The 15,889-nt window shown below is 40.2% G+C and overlaps 2 protein-coding genes across 2 annotated transcripts in view; both read left to right on the top strand.

Moving 5' to 3' along the window:
* Positions 1 to 1,963: 1,963 nt before the first annotated feature.
* Positions 1,964 to 8,773, top strand: anxa1a (annexin A1a). The gene is made up of 12 exons (XM_042487479.1): positions 1,964 to 2,067; positions 2,630 to 2,701; positions 3,475 to 3,565; positions 4,445 to 4,539; positions 4,653 to 4,766; positions 5,048 to 5,138; positions 5,264 to 5,343; positions 6,540 to 6,684; positions 7,584 to 7,679; positions 7,784 to 7,842; positions 7,949 to 8,071; positions 8,229 to 8,773. Exons 2-12 carry the CDS (start codon positions 2,642 to 2,644, stop codon positions 8,286 to 8,288), a joined length of 1,014 nt encoding a protein of 337 aa, XP_042343413.1. The 5' UTR covers positions 1,964 to 2,067; positions 2,630 to 2,641; the 3' UTR covers positions 8,289 to 8,773.
* A 600-nt stretch (positions 8,774 to 9,373) lies between these two features.
* Positions 9,374 to 15,889, top strand: part of mfsd3 (major facilitator superfamily domain containing 3) — a 29,263-nt gene continuing 22,747 nt past the window's right edge. The window contains exons 1-2 of the mRNA XM_042487478.1: positions 9,374 to 9,803; positions 10,280 to 11,109. Coding sequence (XP_042343412.1) covers positions 10,410 to 11,109 — 700 coding nt within the window. The 5' untranslated portion in view covers positions 9,374 to 9,803; positions 10,280 to 10,409. The remainder of the gene's footprint in view (positions 9,804 to 10,279; positions 11,110 to 15,889) is intronic.

Raw genomic sequence — 15,889 nt, 5'->3', positions numbered from 1 at the left:
AAAGTTTCTATGGACGTCATCAGGGGCCTGTGAGGACTTGATTATTCAGACTCTTCCCAACAGTGTAATGATAAAGCGTGACTGAACTCGAGTGATGAAATCAGTTAATTGTGTTTTCTTGGCTGGTAATCTCAGCAGTGTGAAAGCATTGCCCTCTGATGAGGCACTTAGACAGCAGGTAGTGTCAGGGCCTTGACTGTGTTGCCGTGACGACACGCCACACCTTAAAAAAACTCATTACCTCATCGTGCCACAGCAGACTCGATCTGAGGAATGTCAAGGTGGTCTTTGCTCAGTCGTTCAGACAGGTACTGTCATGCTCAGGTGTGCAGGGACTGAGACGAGGGGTTTCACAGGTCAGCACAGAGTTGGGCTTTGGTTCATTTGATTAGGTTATTTATGAGTAACACTGATAACAGTAGGGGTGTCAAAAGAGAAGTACTATTTCATTTTGTTTTCTGGTAAATGAAACAACATTAACATCAAAATAGTGCCTATGCTAGGGACTCTCTGCATTCCAGCAGTAAAGAAATTACCCGTGAAGCTGGTGGATAGAATGGATGGAAAAACTAACACATACGGATGGATTCCTGAACAGGTCTACTGGGCACAGGTCCTGGGACCCAAACTGTCAGGGGGCTTTCTGGCATTCACCTGCAAAATGTCGATCAAATGAACATGCACCGACCAGGAAGAGACTCAAAATTACCACCAGGAGATGCACAATGCCTACAAAGAGACACAAAATAACAGAGAAATAAAAGACATAAAATTACCTCAAGGACACCCAAAACAACTAAAAGAGATGCAAAACAACAAAAAAGAGGCAAAACCACCACAAAGTCTGTGTGTCCCACCTGTGTGAGGGACAGGTGGTGGGGTCTTGTGCATGTCTGTGCCCAGGGGCCCTTTGTGTCATGATCCTCCCATGCCTGTAAATGTTGCATATGTGATATTCAGTGCATAGAGAGCCCTGAATTTCACATAAATAAAATTTTGCTTTGTAAAATATATTTGTCTTACTTTGACTTCGCTTCCACCAAACACATCACAAGAAGAAAATCGGCAAGATACTGAGTGAACATAGATGGATTTATTGACCTACAGGCCTATGAGCCCAAAGTGTCAGGGATCTCCCTGGCCTTCACCCACAAATCGCCATTCAAATGAATATGCACTTACCAGAAAGAGACACAAAAAGTCCATAAATAGATGAAAAGGAACGGCAAAGAGGCATAAATGAGTACAAAAATGGGCAAAACAACTATCAAAAGACACAAAATTACCTCGAAAAGCAACAAAACCACCACAAGGAGACCCAAAATGACTACAAAGAGGCACAAAACAACCACCAGGAGACACAAAATGTCCACAAAAAGATGCAAAACCACCACAAAGTCTATGTCTTGCTCCTGCATAGAGGAGGTGGTGGGGCCTTCTGTCTATCTGTGCCCAGAGACCCATAGTCTCTTAATCTGCCCATGGTGCCAAAAGTGTTCAGTTAGCAAAGTTAAAAATTTAACATGCAGCAAAGTTTGTATTCATTACAATCTAAAGTTGGTAAAATTTAAAGGTCAGAAGAGAAGAAACGTCAAAATTGTGGTTCATTTGTAAAATCTGAAGGTCTGAAACACGAAAATGAAAGACAAGATAATAAAAAAGACAAATTATACAATAAAATAAACAGAAATCTCCGTTTATATAATTCCATTTTATATAATATTATCATTACAAAGGTATAAGCCTCATCATAGCATAGTGTTCTCTAAGTATTATTGATTTTCCATGAGATCCCGCTTTAATGAAAGATTATGAGCATAAACATGAACATATGTTTTCAAGTAAGCAGCGTGCCTGTTTTAGAGTCTGCTCTTAATCTTTTACGCACGGCGTCGCGCTTTGCTGTTGCGCACAGCGGTTCAGTCCAATGGCAGCTGTGAAGAGGGAGAATGGGCTGGACCCGTTACTAGGTGGGGTCTATCAACAGTATAAATATACTGTCTCTGCCTCTATAACGCCCCTGGTCGGACCTCACTGAGACAAACTTCTTACCTCCAAAGCCACACGGTAAGACTCTTTCCTGTATTAAAAATCTCTGTTCTGTTGGGCAGCTGTTGGTTTAAAAAGTTCGCTGAAGTTTATTGCGAGGTGTGATGGGTTTAAATCGCCTCTGCGTCAAGGCATTGATGCAACCTTTAAGGGTGTGGTTGGAAATCAGCAGCGACAATTTTTGGTTTTGACGCAAGATGTGTTTCGCTGTTTGGAGTACGAGGCAGAGTGTCACAAAGAGTAAAAAACTAAAGGTGCATTCAAGGAGACCGGATCTCTATCCTATAGCCTACAATATACTGTAGGTTCCTATTAGAGTTGCGCGTGGGTGTGGCCACCTCAACATGCTTGTCATTGTGGAAAACCACATAACATAAACCTACAGTAAATATGCAGATGCTTGTTCTGTCCAGGAGTGGATGAGGGAAAACAAACTTTCTATCTTTTTCCTGCTAACAACTTTTAAAGATAAGAACTAGTAGAACAAATGAAAGAGTGATCATTCCTCATTTGAATACTATCTATCTATAATAAGATAAGTGTACTTTGCTTGATCACATCTTCTCTTCTCCCCCTACAGACAGACTCCACCATGTCTTTGATCCAAAGTTTCTTGCAGCAGACGGTCTACATGGGCATGCCCGATGACTCAGTACGTAACTCTGTGGTTCTGTTCCAGTTGCTCAGGCCAGCAACCCTGTTTTTCCTTTTTTTCTCTTCCTGTGGTATGTCAGTGTGGAAAATTTTTATCAGGCTGTGTTGAGAGCGAGGAAAAGAGAGGAGTGCACAGCAAAGTGAGAGAAAATGAATGAGTGAGCCATTTAAATGTGGAAGGATGCAAGGAATAGGAGTGGAGCACACCAGACAGATAAGATGAGATCTATTATTAAAGGGAAAGGGACTATAAAGATTATATTCAGTGTGAAAAATGACTATAAGTCTTGTGAGAGTGTGACTCATAGTAGCAGGAATCTGCGCCCCTCCCTTTATAAACTCTGCAAACAGAACAAAATGCTACTTCTGCTTTCCCTGGTTTCTTAAAGTGAACTAAGGGGAAAGTTGCATCAGGTTATCCTGCATAATTCCAGTCTGTGCTCTCCAGCTCTGCTGTAAGAGTTCAGTCCAGTCCAGCAGGGGTGTGTGCAGACAACATCATAGTCTTTGAAGGCATGGAGAAGTAGGGCAAAGGAAGTGCCTTAAGAATCTGCCACATCTACCTTCTTTCATGTCTTGTATCTGTCATAATGTAGAGAATAGATGCAGGTAACATGTACAGGGAGTAAAAGCTGTGATTTTGCCGTTTTTAAGGAGCCCATTTGCACCTAAGGAATTTGAAAAATGCATGTTGAAACCCACCTTGTGTGCACCATTCTGTAGAAGTCAAGTATTTACCAAACACACAATAATCTGTGTTATACCTCTCAGGTCCTGGCCAACGAGGGAACGGTGCACGAAGCACCCCATTTCAGCGCCCAAGGAGATGCAGCAGTCTTGGATAAGGCCATCAAGGCAAAAGGTGAATTTAAAATGCACACAGGGATGTTTTGGAGCGTGTGTGAACATGTCTTGGCTTTGCAATGTGTGTTCTGCAGGAGTATGACTTACTGGCCTTTCCTACACCCTCTGCTGGGCATCATGCACCATTACTGTTAACTGTGTAGTTGTCAGTGGTACAATGTTTTTGTTTTTCTTTCTTTTCAATTAGTGCAAATTTCAGTCTTCACTAGTATTGACATTTGAATACCACTGAATTAATAGAAATGCAATGTATTACTCTGAAAACCACATCTGAATTTCTTTGTTCTAAATTCATTCTTTGAATTTAAAAGGTAAAAATTATTGATTTGCAGTTTCAAAGTCAGATTTTTTTTTCATTGTTCACAAATTCAGATACAAAAATTTAAGTTTGAAAATTAGAAAACCTAAATAGATTCAGGTTGCTCAGTTTCAATTGGTGTAATTCAGATCTAAAAATTTAAGTCTGAAAAACAGGCAACAGCAACAGCTTATCCCATCCTGGGTATCCCAGACATTGCTATTTGAAATTTTTTACTTGATTTTTTGGATCTGAATTTGACCAACTGAAACAGACCAACCTGCATAATTTTTTTAGTTCTAAAACTTGAATTTTGGATCTGAATTTGTGAACACTGAAAAGATGTATCCAAATTGCCATTCAAGAAGTTTCATATTTTGAATTCAAAGAGGTAACTCAAGAACAAATAAATTCAGATGCATAATTTTCAAAGTAAAACAACAACAAAACAAGTAAAACATTTCAGTGCTTTGAAATCAGGGGTGTTTTATTTTTAAATTAAGTATTCAGTGGCTGTTAAAAATGTAAATACTTTTGACGCCTACTAGATTCCATACATACTGTTTGTTATCTGTGCAGGCGTGGATGAGAACACCATCATTGAGATTCTGGTGAAAAGGAGCAACAAGCAGAGACAGCAGATCAAAGAGGCTTACCAGCAAGCCAGCGGCAAGGTAGTGACAATAAAAATTGAGAGAGCAAGAAAAGTAGGCTTGATTCCAAAGTGTAGTTGTACACACATGATCACAGGCTCTCAAACTACTACATCTGTTGTCCCCTTTTTTAGCCTCTCGATTCAGCTCTGAAGAACGCTTTGAAGGGAGATCTGGAGGATGTGGTGTTGGCTCTGCTGAAAACACCGGCCCAGTACGATGCCCAACAGCTGAAAATGGCCATGAAGGTACACGCACGCAAATGCAAACAGTCTCACTTAAAAGGAACACTGATATAAATGTATAAATCACAGGTATACTCTGAAACCAGGCTCATTTGAGGTGAATGTTGTGGCCTCACAATCATCTGTTATTTTTGGTGCATAATGAGATCCGCCCACTTCCACATATTCATGCATTGTTTTCTTATTGGGAGGGTAAAATGTGTGTTTGGTTTGATTTGGGCCAGTGAAGAATAAAGAAGTCTATGTCTGTATCAATCTATCTATGCATACATCCATTTTTTCAGGGTCTGGGCACGATTGAGGAAGTCCTTATAGAGATTTTGGCTTCCAGAACCAACAGAGAGATCCTGGATATAAAGAAAGCCTACAAGGAAGGTGCGTACCAACAAATTTTAAGCATCTTCAAGCCAATGATTGGGAGAAGAAGCAAATAACAACATTTGAAATATTATAGATTTAATTTTTTTTAATTAAATTTTGAACATATTTTTTGTATCAAGATTACAAGAAGGACCTGGAGGATGACATCAGGGGTGATACTAGTGGAGACTTCAGAGCTGCACTCCTTGAACTCTGCAAGGTACAGGAGTGTCTGCACTTGCTTTCTGTCTCATGTTGTGTGTTTCAGGCCTTACTTTTAACAGGATTTTGAAGAGACATGTAGTACAGACACCTATTCATTCACAGGACCAGGATGCGTTACGGACAGTAGGGAGGTGACATAACACTCCCTACACTCACTGCTATGATGAGAGTGACTTTAAAAAAAATAAACAAACCCACTCCCTCGATACACATGCACGTGCTAACACAGCACAAGTTAACAATTGGACCTTTTATGGCTTTATGTTTGGGTGTCCTGCAAAGGCCAAAGGTTTGCAGGTTTGTTTAGCAGTGCAAACTCAATATGCTGAACATTCATCGCATTTTTGATAAAGTCAAAAGCTGAATAAAGTGAACTTTAAAGAAAATAAGTTGAGCAGCCTGGTGGGAAAATTAATTCCACATTCAACCATTTTCTTTACATTTAATCTATTTTTTTTAGTGTACTCACTATCTATTGAAGAGCTATTTATTATTTTAAGCTGATTGACCTGATTTTTTTTTTTGTTGTTGTTGTTGCGTTTAACATCTTTTTGTTTTTATTCACAAAAGAATGTAGAAAATGCTCCTAAAATGTTAAGACTGATCAAAATACCAATAATTCTAACAGCCACCACACACTGTATTTTATGACACAAGGATGCTGGCTGTAGAGGGTGTACGATTTATTTTAACATTGGGGGGATACACACAAAATGAAGGGTTTGGGGGCTGTCCAGTAAAACATTTTGGGCATCAAACACTTGCACGCTGGTGAATTTTTATGCACCAGTTTGTGCCTTATTTTTTAACATCATTTTTTTCATTTTGTCAAAATAAAAGTCATCTGCTACTTAAATGTTTTATTTTATGGAGACAAATGCAAATGTCATAAATATTTAGGATGACGTGTTACATGCTTCCCCTCTGGAATCTGCACCTATGTTGCCTTTGAACGTTTATTTCATACTACACAATTCCTAACAAATTGGGCTTGAACATGAAGAGTAAGCTACTGGTGAATTAAAGTACATGAAGTGTAGTGCATATGCCATAGCTACCCTGCCCCCTACTGTCCTTGTAGGTGGTCACCTTCCACTGTCTGTTGTATACCCTCCCCCCCCCCCTTTCCTCACATTTAAAGTTCTGGTTGTGTTCAGCACTGTTAAGGTTCTTTGCTCGTCTTCATCCCAGGCAAGCAGGACTGAAGGAGTTTGCGAGCAGCTGATTGACAGCGATGCCAGGGCTCTGTACGAGGCCGGGGAGGGGAGGAAGGGCAAAGACTGCTCTGTCTTCATTGAGATCCTCACCAGCAGGAGCGGCCCTCATCTCCGTAAAGGTTAGCTGGTCACCTTTATACTGCTCAGTAAAATCAGGGGCTCTGAATTCGCAAACATTCTGAAAATATTCTCAGAGAGCTCCTCAGTTTGCCCACAAATTTTCATCAAGGAGTCCTAGCTTAGGAGTGATTTAGGAAAATTCCCATAGCAAGTCTGAGCAAAGGAAATACAGAAACTTTCATGTTTTTGGGGAAATGTGGTTGACCTTGTTGCAAGGTATGATGCATTCTTTTAACAGATTGGTTGTCACAGACACGCCTTTTTGTGAGCCTGCAAGGTTTGGACACCCAGTGGAAATTAAATTGACTGTGTCACAATGTGACACTGTGGAAGCATTGTTTGTGTGATCACACTGCTGCACTGTAACATTTTCCCAGTTGCCAAATATCTTAGTGTTGTGATCATTTTTCTGGCATCATAGCGTTATTGCATTGTGCAGGAGATGTGGGTGCATGTCTGATGAAATCGACCACAAACATCCCCGCATTATCTAATCTGTAGCATTTCATTTACTCACTGTCATCCAGTGTGTAGCAATTTTTTTTCGACCTTTTTGTGTTTCTGCCATTTTCTCCCCTGCTTAAAAAAGTCTTAATCCTCTAAAAGTCCTCCCTCCGACTCCAAACAGTTTTTCACCTTGGGAGTTCTTTTAAGGGCTAAAATGCTTTAATAAAATGCTTTAGGAATAACTCTTTGTCTGGATCTAATCTTAAGAAATTCTTAGAAAATAATTCTCAGAATTGTCTTTGAATTGTGTCGTTAGGAGCAAATCTTAGTACTTGGCAGCTATGTGAATATTGGCCCCAGTTTCTTCCTTTTTTTTTCTTTGTTTTTTTTTTTTTTTTTACAGTTTGTTCCTGTCAGATCTAACATTCTTCCACTATTTCCTCTGCTTCAGTATTTGAGAGGTACACAAAGTACAGCAAGGTGGATGTGGCCAAAGCTATCGACCTGGAGATGAAGGGAGATATTGAAAGTTGTCTCACAGCAGTAGGTAAGGGCACAAAATTTGACTCTAACTTTATCTGATCATTTATGCAGTAATTACTGCACATACAGACTTGATATAAACTTAAATATGTTTTTAATTAACCACAGTGAAGTGTGCTGGAAGCAGGTCTGCATTCTTTGCTGAGAAACTCTACCTTGCCATGAAGGTACAATATGTATATGCTTCTGCTTACAAGATGAAATGCAAAGCATGCATGAAGCTGTGCTGGCTGCCCAAGACTTTTCCTGACTGACTCTTCTCTGCCCATCCAGGGTAAAGGTACCCGCAAAAACACCCTGACTCGCATCATGGTTAGCCGTTCTGAAATCGACATGAAGCGGATTAAGGAAGATTACAAGAAAAACCACGGCACAACACTCTACCAGGATATTCTGGTAAGCAAACATTTGACCACTGATACTGATAATAAATCCATCCTAGATATCAGAAATTGTTTTTGGTAAACATATAATAATTCACAAAACAAGGCAGCAGGAAACAGTGTAAAGTTTGTATTGAAATTGAATTGACACACTGTTTTCTTTCCTTCAGGATGACACTAAAGGAGACTATGAGAAGATTCTGCTCGCTCTCTGTGGGGGTGAAAACTAATGGCTAAACAACGGGATCAAGGCTGATACAACTGAAGATCCATTAGCTAACCCAGCTATGGAAAATCACCTATTATCTCTTGACACATATTGTGCCTTATGCTCTCGTGGAGAACTGACATGACTGTCTTTTTTTGTGACTGTCATTACATTTAGAAGATATTAACAGCAATGGGCAAAGATTAACATGGAATCAGCACAGCTTCAGCAGATATATTCTCTCCAAGTTGTTCTCTTTCATTCCAACTTTGTTATCTCAGCATAGATCTGACAGCAGTAGCCAGTGGACCTATGCTTTGGTTTGGACTTAGCTTTACACTCTTTAGATTCTCAAACCTGGTGCGTGAATAGAAGCTATGTCAGTGTACACAGTGCAGCGGCCATCAGATGTAACAGATCACCACGTGCCAATCATATTCAGTGGCTGCAGTAGGCCTACCCTTGAAGGAGCTTGGACAAAATGCAAATAAAGGCTTTGAGTTTGAAGGCCTCTCAGAGTGTTTTTTGTTTTTGTTTGTTTTCATTTTTGTTTTACAATTTCAAATAAACAATGACAAAAATAACATAGTATACAGTGCAGGGAGAGGCAGAAAATTGAGTGGGCTTATTCAAAGCCTCCACAAAAAAAAAGAAAAAAAAAAAATTAAAACCAAAAAAACAACTACAACAAAAAAAAACCCACAAAGTATCAGAGAAAATAATATGACAACATAAAAGTGACGGCAAAATAATAATATGAAGACACACACATATACAACTGACAACAACAATAAAAATTTAAAAAAAAAAACCATTAAAAGCAGAAAAATGGGACTGTGTACTCAAGTAGTGATTATGAAAGTGTGTATATGCATGCATGTATGTGCATCTGAGTGTAGCCTATGTATCTGTGTGATTGTGTGCAGGTTTTATAGAGGATGATATTGGTTTATAGACTCAACTGAATCCTCAGCAATAGTAGTAGTAGGCCACATGTCGCTGTGCACATGCACATTCAGAACATATCAGACAGACATGAACCAACCAGCTAAAAGATACAGTGCCCAGTTATTTATGCACCAATGATAGCACATACATACAAAAGAAAAAAGACTGTAGGAGCACAGGCATGTTCCATGCAGTTTTGTTTACATGCTTTCATAGCTTTGGCTTAGCTATTAAAAAATTCTGATAAGATGAGAATGAATCACAGAGTGAGTGACTGAGAACAGATCTTGTATATCATAGTGTCATTTGGGGACCTAATGTTGCAAGGTTGGGCGTTAAAATATTTTTATTGCACTGGAATAGCCTACAGCCAGCACTAATTATCGCTGATGTTAATAAATGGAAAACAGGCAAATGCCTCTACGTTGCAAATATAAAACTGGCACGATCTCCCCTCGGTTTGCTATCTGCAGAAGGGGGATTGCTGTCACGAAACTGGCAACCTCATAGCTCATTGAGACCACAACTATAAACAAGCGGAGCACCATCTCCGGTTAGCTAAGGCTAAGCTAACCAACTTTCTCTCTCAGTATGTGCCACTATTTATCTATTAACAGATACTGAACTACTTTACTGATTGCAACACAACCCATAATACTATTGACATGTTGTATAAATGTGTTTTTGAAGCTATTCCTGTACTAACATTAGCATGACAGCACGCTAGCTGGCTAACGGTAGCTAGTCAGTCAGTTTGTAACAAACTTAACTGTCAGCAAAATGTCAGCGGTGCTAAGTCACGTTTGTGTTCCGATATAAATTGTTTGTTGAAAACACAAGTGGTTTCTGTTATATTGAACATGTTTATCCATATAAGTCATTTGACTTTGAGAAGCTAACGTTAGCCTGGTTAACGTGACTGATAACTGAGCTGGACACTGAAGCAGCAGCACAGACACATCCTTTTAAGGCTGCTGCGGTAGCTGTGACAGTCTTTGGTCACCCTATATCTTCTATAAATCCAACATCAATGACCCTGAACCTCACTCTGTCTTTTCATTTCAGGTCAGTCAGTTCATCTGGGTCCTCCAGTCCATTTGAAGTGCTCACCTTTAATCAAAAATAATGACAATGACCTGACCAATGGATCACTGCAGTGTGTGCTCAATCAGAGGGTCACTTGTGGAGGTAGATCATGAATGACAAACTAGTCTTCCTGGGCCTGCTGTACTTTGTCCAGGGCATCCCCTACGGTCTCCAGTCGTCCCTGCTTCCTGTTTACCTACGTGGAGCTGGTCACTCCCTCACCCGCATCGGCTTTACCAAGATCCTCTACTTCCCATGGGTCCTCAAGGTGCTCTGGGCCCCTTTGGTGGACCGGCTTGGCACAAAGCGCCGCTGGTTGGTGGGCACAGTATCTGGGCTGGCTCTGACATGCCTCTCCAGTGCTGCCCTGGCCCCAGAAGCACATATCTGGGGAGTAGCAGGAACCCTTTTGGCCATGAACACCTTGGCCTCTGTCCAGGATATTGCTGTAGACGGGGCCGCGGTGGGGTTGTTGAAAGGTCGTGGGGAGCTCGGGTTGGGCAACACAGCCCAAGTCGTTGGCTATAAAGCCGGATCGGTGTTTGCCGGAGGCGGGCTGCTGGCTGTGATCGACGTGGCTGGATGGAGCTGGATGTTTATGCTGCTGACGTTTGTGTATGCTGGTGTGGCTTTGTTTGTGTGGGGGGCCCCTGTGCTGGACGATGAGACTTTGAGGGGCCAACAGGCAGATGGCAGCAGGAGAGGAGGGCAAGGAACAGATGCTATGAGGCCATGGAGAGTGTGGAGGAAGATGCTGGCGGTGCCTGGCACCCCCTGGACAGTCCTGTATGTGCTGACATACAAACTAGGTGAGTCTGATTAACACACACGCACCTGTTCATATTGAAATGAATAGACTCATAAATTACTCATAATTTCTGGAGACCGAACCCTTGTGAAGTTTTACCTCTATATCTTTGCTACTTCAATATCAAAAGTCCAGTGTGTAGTTTTAGAGCTATCTAGCAGTGATGTTGCAGACTGCAAACAACTGAAACTTCTCATGTGGACCCAGTGTGTAGGAGAACTACGGTGGCTGACACAAATACGCAAAATTGCAAATGGACCCATATAGAGACAGTTTTTCAGATTGTCCACTCTGGGCTACTGTGGAACAACATGGTGTACTCCGCGGAAGAGGACCTACCCTATATGAAGATACAAAGAGCTCATTTGAAGTTACTTAATACAAAATGACAGGTTTCCTTCACATTTCCTTATTTTTGGCAGCCTGCCATGATTAAAACAACAGCTGCCACGAATAGATTTTCTTTTTTTTGGAGTAGGAATGTTCATTTGGAGCACTGTTGAAATATATGTACCATTTGGTTATTCAGTGGACCATACTCTTGAAGCACAAAGCGTACTCTGGGCACAGACGGAGAAGCAGAACGCCATGGTGTAAAAGTTTGCATTCACTTACAGCAGCTGCTCCTCTCATAATCTGTTCAGATCAGCTTTGAGTGGATCCCCCAAACCCCTGGAGGCCGGAGTGCACTCTGGCACAAACTATGCCGTTTGTAATATTGCTGCGCCGTTCGAATGTACCGTTCGGTTATCCAGAACACTGTATTCTTGGAGTGGCAGAGTGTACTCTGGGTACTGCGTCACTGCGTCTGGGGAGACGGAGCAGCAGAGCGGACTGAATGCATGATGAACTTAACCATCCATTAATTCATATAGAAACAGAAGGCTCTGTTACTTTGAACAACAGCTCCCTCATTTTATTTCAGAGCTTTAGATTAGATTTACGAAAACACCCATACACTCTAATTCAATGAAATGCTTAATGATTCCTATTTTCAGGTGATGGTATAACAAACAAAACCTAATTGTGAATGTAATGTACAATTTCTACCCATAGATGTCCCTAAATCCTGCACACTGGGCCTTTGATACTGATATTATGTCTAAACATACCTGATAAAACTATATTCTGTATCAGGGTTGCCTCCAATGTTTTTTTCATAACTGATTAATCTGTCAAGCATCTTTTTAATTAATTGTTTGATCTATAATATGTCACAAAATGTCATATAAGCAAATCATATATTGGAATTGGTGAAAACTCAGAGCAGTAGGAGTTTAATAAATAACCAAATAGTTTAACTAATTATCAAAATAGTTTCAGATTAATTTTCTTTAAATCAATTAATTGATCAGTTGACTTATGGTTGCAGCTCTAAGTTTGTGGGGAACCAGTAAATGAAAAAAGATAGGAAAGAAAAAGGAAAGAACAGAATAAAGGAGAACTCCCAGCTCATCCACAGAGATCATGGAGAACAGTTTATCAGCTTATCACTTTTTACTTGCTCTTTGTTACAAATTATATATATATATATATATATATATATATATATATAACCTACCTTGAAGTGATGAAAAGTTATATTTCCTGAAAGTCCTCTCTGTTCCACTGTGTGCTTGTCTTTAGTTGTTCCTGCCTGCATGTAGGGCCCAGCTTTCACCACTAGATGTCTCTGTTGGTGTGTCCATGGAGACTGAACTGAACGTGTGTGTTGGAAAAAGTTTGTGAAGTTACGATAACTAAACAGTTGATTGTGTCTCTGCAGGTCCAGTATGTAAAATACTCTCCCTGCTAAGATAAAGCAGATGTTTTTCAATGTCACAGTTATCAAAGTATAAACCTAAGGCACTTGAATAAGAATACAGTGTTTGTTTGAATGCATTTTACGTTCATACAGACAGTTTTGTATGTGAATAAGTTAGTTCCAATAAGAAACAACAAAATTTAAAGTAGTTTTGGATCCGTCAAGCCTTTGTGTGTGTATGTGTGTGTGTGTGGGGGAGAGAGAGTTGATATGACCAGAGTTTGGTGTTTGGTAGCAGAAGGGGATTATATAAGGATTAGAGTGTCTTTGTGTCTGTTGCGTTCAGAAACTGAAATGGAAGACGGCGCATCACGCTGGTGTGTTTATGTGTGTGTGCATGTGGGTGGTGGGAATATAATTGTCTTCTCACATTTGCATAGCTTTCACTTGTGTATGTGCTTGAATGTATATGCCTTTGTTTTTAGATTTTGTGTGTGTGTGTGTGTGTGTGTGTGTGTGTGTGTGTGTGTGTTTTTTGAGAGTGTTAAGGGTGGCTCAGTAATCGGATGAGCCCCAGCAGACGACACTACTAGACAAAATATGAAGGCTGGCTGGACCCCCTAATCTGTCTAGGGAGCAACCCCCCGCCCCGAAACACTCTCTCTGTCACTCACACACTATCGACTGATGGCCATGATTATGACAAGAATCACTCTGCGTATTTTCTCTGTAGATTCACTAATAGCCTTGTCATATTTTCTTTTGTAGCAGTCTAAATATTTCCCACCTTTGCAGGGAAAAAAAAAAAGATTGTATAATATTTTAGAATAGGCCGGGATGTGTCAGTGTAATTGCTTCTGTGAGACAGTATTGTTTTTGTTCAAGGGGTGTGTGGTTATGTTTGTGTGAGACCAGTGATCTGCCTGTCTGAACCCCCCTCCCCTGCTTCACACACACACACACACACACACACACACACACACACACACACACACACACATCCAAGCACAGACCCCTCTCCCTCATCTATCCCTAATGAACTCTGAGTCTGCGCTTTGCCCAACACTGTGGCCAATCATCGAGTGCCTTGTGTCTGAACTGTGACCCTTGTGCCATCTGAGGCCACAGGCGTGATGAGAGAACTGTCTGGATAGATAGAATTGGAGGGTGTGTGTGTGTGCGTGTGTGGGGAGGGGGATAGTGGGACAAAATGTAAGGGGAAAAGGTCAGTAAACAAGATGCGTTTCCAGTTAGGATTATGCTCAATACCTGTAATGTGGGGAATCAGGCCCCGTTCACTTCAGTGCTGGCAATCTGCTAAAACACTCATCAGTTAAAGCTTAAATGGCAATCCTTATTGTCTTTCAGATATTACAAAACAGTATATTTAATAAGCAAGCACACAGCAGCAGTTATTCTCACTCTGTTGGGGTGAGTCTGGGAGATGGTGCAGTCCCCTCAGTGACCTGAGGAGGGAGGGGTGGCGATGTCTTTTATTTCATGGTTTGCACCGCAAAACATAATTATTACATGCAAAAAAAGATATTGCAAACTCATATGTTAATTACTATAATTTGACAATTCAAGGCACATTATTATTTTACTGCTCTTTTGTTATCTATATCAGCACCTAAAATCCTTTGAATTAAAATGTTTTGTTTTGCTAGGCCTTGATTATTCTTACATTGTTTTTTAACAATTAACCACACATCACAATAAGCGATGCAGCAGTGTTGCACACAACAGGGCTGGTTCTTTCCAAAGGCAGTGAGTCGGTAGCCCTGTATGTTTGACAAGAGAGGTGAGTGATGGTGACATGAGGTGGACACTGATGGTGGCTTTCTCTGGGAACTGACCAGGTGGATGGAGAAATGGATGGATGAACACACAAAAAGAAAGCTGTGTTCCTTTTTAACCCTGTCATCTAAAAAGACAGCTACAAACATTAATGGTAAAATACACTCAGATGCTATGAGGTGCACCTCATTGATATACAGCTCTGGGAAAAAATAAGATAGCACTGTAAAATTACCAGTTTTTCTGGTTTAACTGTAGGTATGTGTTTGAGTAAAATGAACATTTTTGTTTTGTTCTATAAACTACTGGCAACATTTTTCCCAAATTCTAAATATAAATGCTGTCTTTAGAACATTTATTTGCAGGAAATAACAACTGGTGAAAATAACAAAAAAGGCAGTGCTTTTATACCTCAAATAATGCAAACAGGGTCCCCCTGGATCCTTAAAAATTGTCAAAGGCATTGAATTCATTTATCAAAAAACAAGGCCTTAAGTGGTGTTAAAGTGACTTAAAATCTATCTTTAAAAAGTCTTAAAAATGTTCTGACATGGAAAGCAAGATTTTATGAATATTTTTTTTAGTGTAAAATCTCAAAATAATTGGTAACATCTATTTTTTGGTTAAGTAATTTAGCCAGTTTTCTACCATCCAAACATTATGGTCTTTTTCAAACTTCAGCCTGGCTCTTCTTTGCATCTTTTTTCTAACTTTATACTTTTTCTATACTTATACTTTAAGGTTTGGTTCAGGTGCTTCATCTAATCAGTGCCTCATTTGGTCATATAAATGAGGTGTGCTGGTGTTGGAGTGGAATGAAAGCACTGCTATAAATGCAGAGATGCTGATCTAAGAAAAAAATTGAAGTAATCTATTCATTTTTTAACAGATCTATATTTGGCTTTGATAAAATATTTGACACGGCTTTAATTGTAATGCAATACAGTTTGACAGCACCACAAACTATAGCCTGCAAAGTGACCATAAAGTTGAATTGACACCTCTCTACATCAGGAGGATGGAGGTTGGGAGGGTTAGGTGAGGGATTTGGAGGGGCTGTGTGTTGGGCTGCACTGAGGTTGCCAGTACAGTAACAGAGTCATCAATTCATTAAAAACAAATGCATACAATGTGCTTCCCTGCTAATCTCAAATACTCAAAAAATACCTACTTAATACATCCCAGTGTTAACATGACACCTACAGTCGAGTCTGTAGAGCAGTTCCAAAAACGTGAACAC

This window comes from Plectropomus leopardus, chromosome 6 (genome assembly GCF_008729295.1).
Source record: "Plectropomus leopardus isolate mb chromosome 6, YSFRI_Pleo_2.0, whole genome shotgun sequence".
Classification (NCBI taxonomy): domain Eukaryota; kingdom Metazoa; phylum Chordata; class Actinopteri; order Perciformes; family Serranidae; genus Plectropomus; species Plectropomus leopardus.
The sequence above is the reverse complement of the archived record's forward strand: the minus strand, read 5'-3'. Positions and strand labels throughout refer to the sequence as shown.